General features: G+C 38.0%; 1 protein-coding gene across 2 annotated transcripts in view; it reads left to right on the top strand.

Moving 5' to 3' along the window:
- Window positions 1-6458, top strand: part of stxbp5l (syntaxin binding protein 5L) — a 150455-nt gene extending 143997 nt beyond the window's left edge. For both annotated transcript variants that reach the window (XM_062431651.1, XM_062431652.1), the window contains 6 exons: window positions 68-307; window positions 2887-3250; window positions 4030-4195; window positions 5054-5165; window positions 5395-5615; window positions 6417-6458. In XM_062431651.1, the coding sequence (XP_062287635.1) occupies window positions 68-307; window positions 2887-3250; window positions 4030-4195; window positions 5054-5165; window positions 5395-5615; window positions 6417-6458 (1145 nt within the window). The remainder of the gene's footprint in view (window positions 1-67; window positions 308-2886; window positions 3251-4029; window positions 4196-5053; window positions 5166-5394; window positions 5616-6416) is intronic.
- Window positions 6459-9295: the final 2837 nt, after the last annotated feature.

Consider the following 9295-nt stretch of genomic DNA (forward strand, 5'->3'; position numbering starts at 1 on the left):
CGTCTCTCTCCTGTTGCATTGTTTTATGTCTTTGCCGTGCTTCTGTTGGTGGCGACCGCTGCTGCAGAGAGTCGTGAAAACTCCTTCAGCCGCTCACGCAGCTCCAGTGTGTCCAGCATCGACCGGGACACCAAAGAGGCAATCACCACTCTGCAGTTCGGAGAGTCATATGGTCGAAAGAGTGACGCCCAACCCACACCATGTCTGTGGGTAGGCACCAGTTTAGGTGTGGTCTTACTCATCCCAATGTCCATTCCCACTGAGCAAGAGGAAAGGATGGAGGAATCTGTCACCATTGGCCCCAGTGGTAAGTCACAGTAAATTAGGGTTTCATCACAGATTTTTTGCGTTGAGTAATACCAAAATCTTTAATGTGCTCACTTTTGGTTTAAATTCAGAATTAAGTATTTTATATATATTTACAACCTGTCTAATAACTTGTTACATAGTTGCAGTTGTGTCCCGATGTTCCCAATTCTCAGTAATAGACTTAAAATAAGACAAATAAGTTGTGATTAAATAGAAGTGACATTCTAATAGAAAATCAACTACACATCGTAAAACCACATTACAATCTGTTCTAGGGCTTTAAACTTTGTTCAGCTTTGTAAACACCATAATCAATACCAAAATCTGGTACAAGATTAAAAGTTTTAGACATTAAGAACTACTCAATTAAATTTATGTAACATATAACATGTAACATGTAACAGTTTCTGCTGTTTTAATTTTATTGGCATTTTGAAACTATTCACTTTCACTCAGTACAACAAAACAGAGACTAAACATATTCAAGAGTATTGCAGTCTCACTTCAGAGTACCCCCTTTTTATTGAAAATGTTCTGCTCCCTGTCGCTTTGAAGCTGTAATAGGTTTTATGCTCGACATGTGACAGACAAAAGGCCCAGTGTGGGCTTTCAGTGTTTGAATGTTCTTGATGAAATAACGAAAAAAGGACCTGGAGAGTGTCAGACGCCGCCCACTGCGCCAGGTGTGAGATCACACATTAGATCAAAAAAGAAATCTCTTTACCTTTTTGCGGCCACTGTGTTGTGAGTGTCGCCCAAGCCGGGTTGCAGTCACCATCATCCTTTAACCCTTTCCATCCTGCCAAACAATGCCATTATGTTGTATCTCAGAGGGTTGCCTTATGCATCAACTTGTAGAATTGAATTGGTTTATTGCAAGACATCCATTGTATATCGCATATTTATACACATATCAAATGTCATCAGCCAGAACACACACATTACCTGTTTTTATGACATTGTAAGGCTTTTGCACGCAATGGTCTATCTTTCACACAACCACCTTTCTCTTCTCACTCCTCAAAGACTGATGTCGAGCCTGCCAAGAGTCGGGCTGGCTTCCTGTTTTTCTAGAGCCACACCCAAAATGACTTTGCACGAACCATCCTGTTTTTAACACATTACCTAAAATGACCTTACAATACCATAACACAAAAATAGTACTGAATTTTTCCCCATTTCTCTTTGTAATCAATTGTCATGAAACTCGCACAGTGGAATTTGGAGTAGTGTAATGGAGCCGCTCTAACAGCTAGCTTAACTAAAAATTGTGATCAGTTTCATCAAGAAAGAATATCCAGACTACTTAGCGCCTATTTAATTATTTCACACATAACAAAATGTTTTTTTCTACAGTTGATACATTAGTAGGTTCAAGAGTTTCCCACTGAAACAAACCTGACACTTAGAAGACATTGAAGAAAAATCTGTAACAAGTTCTAAGCAAAATGATAGAGGTTGTCATAAGAGCCCAAGTCGATGTGACTGATGTCCCCTGCAAAGTATTTTTTGAAAGTGCTTCCCTTTACAAACAGTTACCGAGGACAACTTCTCAGATAATTCTGGCAGGTTAGCATACAGTGGGTTTATCAGAGCTTGTTTTTAGCTAAAAACAGCTACCTACTGTGTCTGAAAATGACATTCTGAGAGTGTGAGACTGAACCAGAAGAGTAAACTTGCAATCCAGAAAACCAAAACATATGAGCTGAATGCTAAAACACTGCATGGAGCTGCATTTGAAAGCTCAACTCTCCCCTGGTCCCACTCAGACTTACAGAAACTTGTTTTTTGTTTCAATAACACAGACATTTGTTGTCATAGAGAACTTGGCATTGGCATTGTCATGCACGATACTACACTGGTTTCTTTACTCAAGAACAAGTATATATTTTGCCACCCAATTGTATTGACATACCTGTGCCATTTAGACATGCATTACCAGTTCAGAAACCCTGCTGTGTCAGTAAAAAGGTTTCCTACCCAGAGTAAAAACATCAATAGAATCAAAAATGCTGGACCTCTGAAGCTGCAGTTTTTTTCTTGAGACTGAACGCACAAGAAGCAAGCTTATTACTGAAAGGTCACAGATTTAGTGCCAAGGAAAACCGGGCAAACTTAAAGGAAGTATTGTTGTTGCTGTGTTTTCAAAGTGCTCCTGCGAACTTCCTGTAAATAGTGGATCATTTCTTAAAGAGTAAATGTTGTGTCTGGCCAAAATGCCAGCAAACTTCAGTGTGTAAGTAATGATCACTTAGTACCCAAAGTAGATAAGAGGTTATTCAAGGCTCCATCATGTGAATATATGAACCATTCAAACTGACATTCTCTGTCTCATTTAACAAGTAAAGCTCAGTTAATCTCATGCATCACGCTCTGGCGAAGGTCTGTTTGAGCGAAAGCTTAGAACACAAACACAGTGTTTGCAGTGGGGATACTTGTGTAGATGCTGTGACTTCTTTTAATTAGCACTAATTCTGGCATCTCTTGGCTCATGGTAATGTGCTGTAATGCTAGAAATATAAGTTTTAGACTTCATTCTTTTCCCTTTTCCTTTTTCGACTCTAACAAACACCCCAGGAACGGTCATGATGCTGAAAGGCTCTGTGTTGCGCTTTGGCTTCTTGGACTGCATGGGAGCACACATTCAAAGCCCCTATGAGGTTTGGCGAGACCTCAATGCCCCTGAGGACCCTGACCGACCACGGAGGCGCAAGCTGGTAAATTTTTCACCCTCGTCGTCCCAGGACGCTTGCGGAGAGGGACATCTGGCTGTAGTGTGCTCCGAGAGGCAGGCCAAAGTATTCTTGATGCCCTCGCAGTCTTGCCTCTTTGTCCACAACATCACTGAGTCGTCTTTTGTACTGCGAGCCGACATTGTATCTGTGTCTAACAGCGTGTGCCTGGCCTGCTTCTGCGCTAACGGACATGTCATGACACTCAGGTACCCCATCACATTTACTTACGTGTTTTCAAATCCTATGACAAACTACTACTTGTACATCTGTCTTACATTGCTCTGTCTCATCTGATGTTTGTTTAAACTGAGACTTTTACCTAAAATGACATATATGCATGTTTGAATGAAAGTATCTTCCTGTTTCCTGTTCCTGTTTCCTGTATTGGATATTTTCCTGCTCTAGTTTTTGAAATGGATCAGGGCTGCACAATAAATCATATAATAGCAGAGATTATTATTCTTATTTATAGTTAATTAGACTTGGTTGAGTGCAGTATTGATGCTTTGTGTTTACGGTGTCTGCACTGATGTATCACATAAAGTGTGTCCTATTTAAAGGCAGTGATACATCATAGGTATTTAATTCGAGGACACTGTCACTAACTGGTTTCTGTTTTTAAATATACCTTTTCACAGCAGAGAAATTCTTCAAGTGTAATGTAACAACATGTTCTATGTAGAAGTACATTTGTGTTTTATTTATAGCTCTAATAACAATTTGATTTCATGTGATTTATTCATTTGTTTTATTTACAGCTGTTTCATGCACATTATGAGACTGAAGGCAGGTTTCTGTCAGTCAAATGTTCACTATTAAACTACTTTGTTACCAAAAAATGTGATAATTAATTCTTAGATTAATACTATTCAGATAATTGTGTTTTTTACTTTTTTCCTGTCATGTAGCCCACATTTGACTGTGATGAGTGATGGTGTTTGCTTTGGAAAGTACAAGTCTTTTACGGTTCTCATTCTGCCCACAGTTTGCCCAGTCTAAGACCGCTGATGGATGTCAATTACCTGCCTATGACAGACATGCGCATTGCAAGAACCTTTTGCTTCACCAACGGGGGGCAGGCGCTGTATCTCAGCTCCCCGACAGAGATCCAGAGAGTTACATACAGCCAGGAGATGTGTGACAACCTGCAGGTCAGCACTGCAGTCTGTGTGTGTTCTATCTCTCTCTCTCTCTCTATTTATATATATCTAAACATCTATCTATTAAGACATCTATCTCTCTAGACATATATTTACCTAGACATCTATCTATCTATCTATCTAGACATGTAGACATCTAGATATCTAGACATCAATCTATCGAGACATCCAGAAGTCTGGACATCCAGACATCTAGACATGCAGCGTCTCTAAATTCTGCTCTGTGGTTTTATGAAAGGCATTCATGCTTGTATTGATGTACACATGAACACTGTTCTAATTCGCATCATCTCACATTTTGGCTGTGAGTTCAGAGAAGTATTGGTGCAGTAAATAAGCAGGTGCTATTGTTCCCACCCCGGGTGAAGCCCGGTGCTGGCAGGGGCCAAGGAAGTGAAATGTCACACTTGTCATAGTGGTTTGAACTCCACTGGGTTGATTGCATGGATATGATTTTACAGCGCAGTGCATGCATGCGTACACATTTATATTCATAGATGTGTTTATTCTTACTGAGAGTCATCACTGCACTCTCACTAATGAGAACAGTCATCGATGGAGCTGGTAACGTGATGGTGCCATACTGCCACCCACAGGCAAACAGTAGTCACTCAGGTTATGGCCCTGTTCTACTCTGTTAGGGAAATGTGAGTATATAAGAAGGTCAATTTAGGACCCACATTATCATTTAGTTATATATGTATCAGCATTATAGCAGTTTTCACAAATGTGATAAAAATCCCAGTGATGTCCAATGTATGTCCACCAGATCATAAATAATTGTTCTATAACAACTGTATTGTTTGTTAATCATCTTTTTTATTTAATTTTCCTTTTTATTCATTACAGGAAATGCTGGGAGAGCTTTTTACACCAACAGAAACACCAGAAGCCCAGAACAGAGGCTTTTTAAAAGGCTTCTTTGGAGGAAATGCCAATACATTCGACAGAGAGGAGCTCTGTGCGTTTCTTGGTCTTTTCTATCTTTTTCTCCATATGAAGTGTTTCATTCCAGTCTGTAATAATCCATCAATATATAAAGGAATAAATGGTTCCAACCTAAGGTTAACTGCACAACTAATAATTTACTAAATTGCCTCATAGCTATAATATTAACCTAGAATGTGATTTATTTATATCTCTCCTGTTATTTAAAGCTCTCATTCTTGTTTATCTGATGTGATCCACAGTTGGTGAGGCAGCAGCTGGGAAGGCTTCTCGGAGTCTGGCACAGCACATCCCCGGGCAGGTGGGAATGGAGGGCATGAAGGTGGCAGCTAGCGGAGTGGTGGGTGATCTGGCTCGGGCCCGCATTGCTCTGGATGAGAGAGGCCAGAGACTGGGAGAGCTGGAAGACCGAACCGCCCTGATGATGACCAGTGCAGAAACCTTCTCCAAACATGCTCATGAGGTAATAAAAAAACTAGCAATATTTCATATACAATATGTTCAGTACAGGCAAAATTTAGAATACAAAATTTGGATATTCTAATTTAATCTTAATCTTATTTAAAATATTCCTTTACAAATACTGTTGTGAACTGAAATAAATAAAAATCAGGATATGATAAAGAAGAACTAAACAAAACTGAAAAGTGCATTAAGGATAATGTTTGGAAATATTACTAAATTTCTGTAAAAAGATTTCAAAAATTAAGAATTATGTTATTTTAATGTTAACATTGTAGCCATTGGAAACATACTGTATATGTAAAATACATAATAGTGAAGGAAATGTGGTAAAATGTAATTAAAAAACAAGCTTAATTGCTCACATTGCATTTCCTTTATCTCATTTTCATAATTATAAAATATACAATAATAGAATGATGTACAGTTCAACTGTGCAATATATTTTTTCACTTTAATAGCCATGCAATATCAATATCACAATCAGGTATATTATCATTACACCAATATTCCTCTCAACATACTGTTTTTTTATTTTTTTATTTCCTATTGTTCATATTGCTTGTTTTACTTACTTATAATTGATCGTTCTTTATGTTTTTATTGATGCCCTTTCTATTTTTGCTATCCACCTTGCTGCTGTAACGCTGTAAATTTTACCATTGTGGGGCTAATAAAGGATTATCTTACCTTATCTCATCTTACAGTAACAATAGTATCACTTAATTTTTTTTTTTTTTTAAATGTGGTGCTATTACAAATAGTAATTTTACTCCTTACATTTTTTGACCTCTCTTTACAGCTGATGCTTAAGTGCAAGGACAAGAAATGGTACCAGTTCTAAAAGCAGGACAGACGGTTGACGGACTGCTGGGAGCTTTATTCCAGGACAGGGACTTTCACTCTACAGATGAGATAAAAAGAAAGACTCAAGAGTGACTTTGTCTTTGCTGCTTTTGAACAGGCTGTGTGTACGGCGCTGTCACACTGTTGATGGACAAGGACAAATTCCTTGTCTAGATACGTGGTGAGAAGGACAGAGAGAGGATGGCAGCACCTGATGAGCTGAAGATGGAGCTGGAGATAACCGACAAGTCTGTGTGTGTATGAGTGTGTGTGCGTGTGCGTGTGTGAGAGTGCGTGCGAGTATGTTTGTGTGGTTGGGTTTTATGGACCTCACTGTGTAGATACTCAAAAGTTAAGAAACCAACATGAAATGCATGAAACTAAAATGGATGACTATTAAAAATATCCAACTGCCATATTAAAAAGCAGCATGCTACTTTAACAGGAGATACAAAAATAAAAGTTTTATTTAATGATATAAGCCAACAACAGAAACTATGAAAAACTTTATATTTTTTGAAATATTGACAAAAAACTATATATAAAAAGGGAAATGTATACCTGCATTGCTATTAAGCCAAAACTTGTGTTCCTTTCCCTTTTTTTTTTCTTTTTTTTTTCCTTTTTCTTTTTTGGTTTGTTAAAATGTTTTTCTTAGTCTCAGCAAATATTACTTGACACAGTATAAATGCACATAGTTAGCTTTCTTTACACACACTAAAAAAAATAATGCTACTGTAAAACTATGTTCTTACCAATTACTCCGGGCTGCACAGTGCAAACACAAATCAGTAGTATTTACACTTAACTCTGCACAGTCTAATCACTCTGACTTAATTTCACTTTTCAGCTGCTGCTACTTACAAAAGTGTTAAATGACGATGTGGAATATTTCACTCCCCAACCTGAATTGTACCATAACAGAGAACAGATAAGTGTGAGAGGTATGCAAAGGCTTAAAAGAGATTAAAAAAAAATAAAAAAATAAAAATTCTGGACACAGTGTGTTTGTAAACCTATGTACTATTCACGTGCCATAAAAAACACAACATGAGTGAATCCACTTACTGTAAACTTAACTAACAAAGAGCTAATATGTGGTAGTCAGATGAGTTCTTGGAGTTGGCCACAGAGGGCATTTATCAAAGTCAAATAAGTCTGTTTTCTTTTGAGGAAAAAAAAATACGAGGGTGTTATTTATTTATTTATTTAGTTGTTGCTGGTTCACCATTTGAGTCTTTAGCTGCCTTTGTCATATGTACAAGTTTAGCTGGTCATTAGTGTGTGTGTGTGTGTGTGTGTGTGTGTGTGTGTGTGTGTGTGTGTGTGTGTGTGTGTGTGTGTGTGTGTGTGTGTGTGTGTGTGTGTGTGTGTGTGTGTGTGTGTGTGTGTGTGTGAGAGAGAAAGAGCGCCATTCATGTTAAAGCAACGCACTCTTTCTCTGCCAAAGCAATCAGAAATGAATGACACCCTCCCATCTCTCTCCACCTCCGTCTTTTAGAAGTCGTGGTTTGGTCACATTTTGGATTTAAAAAAAGAAAAAAAAAACCAGACGGCCCTCTTTTCATCGTCACAAACGGTTTGTTTTAGTGATCGTCACTGTCTGTGTGATGACAGTACAAAGAGGAGTTGGCGTCACATCCGTTTAACCGCTACCAACTCCCCTCGTGAGTCGTTTATCAGTCAATGGTTGGGGATAAGTAATTTTCTTTTCCAGTAATGTTCAGATGTGAGTCAGTGAAGAAACTATGTACATGTGTAAAACATTTGCAACAATTTCAACTGGAGGCAAATATGTTACTTTTTTTCGTTCAATATTGTTCTTGATGACTATGATATCCTCTTGTCGCAGTCCTATATTTGATGGTGATGGCCTCTCAAAGGAAGGCTCTTGTATGTTTAAAAACAACAAAATGTTCCATGATACATGGTTGTGTATCATATTGTGATTGTGTTGTACATGTCAATGGGTAGCCACATGACACGGGCAAACAGCATTAACTGAGGAGGATATCTTGTACTTGTGTATTTTTCTGTGGTTTGAATTGATATGAAAAACCAAACAGAGGATTATCAATATCAATTTCTCTCACACATCCGGCCTTTATGCACACAAGCATCAACACATATTAAGCCTTGATCGTGTTGATGTCATTCTCACATAAAATATGCACAGAGACATATTACACTCGAAGCCTAAAAAAAAAATACAACAAACACAGACACAAGTGAGTCTCTCTGCATTGCTAGTCATTTCTGCCTGCTTCCTGTCAGGCTGCTGAGACATTCCTTAGGCTTTAAAGGGCCTTCAAACTCATTTGTTTTCACCAAACCTAAATCCAAAAGCTGAGCCACATGGATTTTAGGAATTACATGTTATTTGACTCAATGAGGTGTCTGAACATGACAAAAAACAAAACCAACAAAAAAAAAATCAATCTCTCCTATCTCTGTACCGTCAATGAGATTTGTGTTCAGTGCAGTTCTTTCAGTGGCAGAGAAAACTAACAAAAACAGAAGAAAAAAAAAATCAGACTTCTAATGACAGGGTGTTTTGTTAGTATGTTTTTGGTTTGTATGTTTTTGGTTTTTATATTAACTGTACAGTTCAATCTTGGGAGAAAGGTGAAACAAAACAAAAAAAACGATAAAAGATAAAGACATTCTTGGGATATTTTTCTCTGTATATGTTGTACCTGTTACTGCTGGTACTGTATCTGGTATTCTGGCTCTGTCTAAATCACTGGAACTCTGTAGTTCTTCACGCTGTAGTATCCTGAAAAATTATTTCTCTGGTTTTCTCAATGATGGCAGCAAAGTTTGTCTTATTTAAAT

The sequence above is a fragment of the Scomber scombrus genome, chromosome 13 (assembly GCF_963691925.1).
Source record: "Scomber scombrus chromosome 13, fScoSco1.1, whole genome shotgun sequence".
Taxonomy (NCBI): Eukaryota; Metazoa; Chordata; class Actinopteri; order Scombriformes; family Scombridae; genus Scomber; species Scomber scombrus.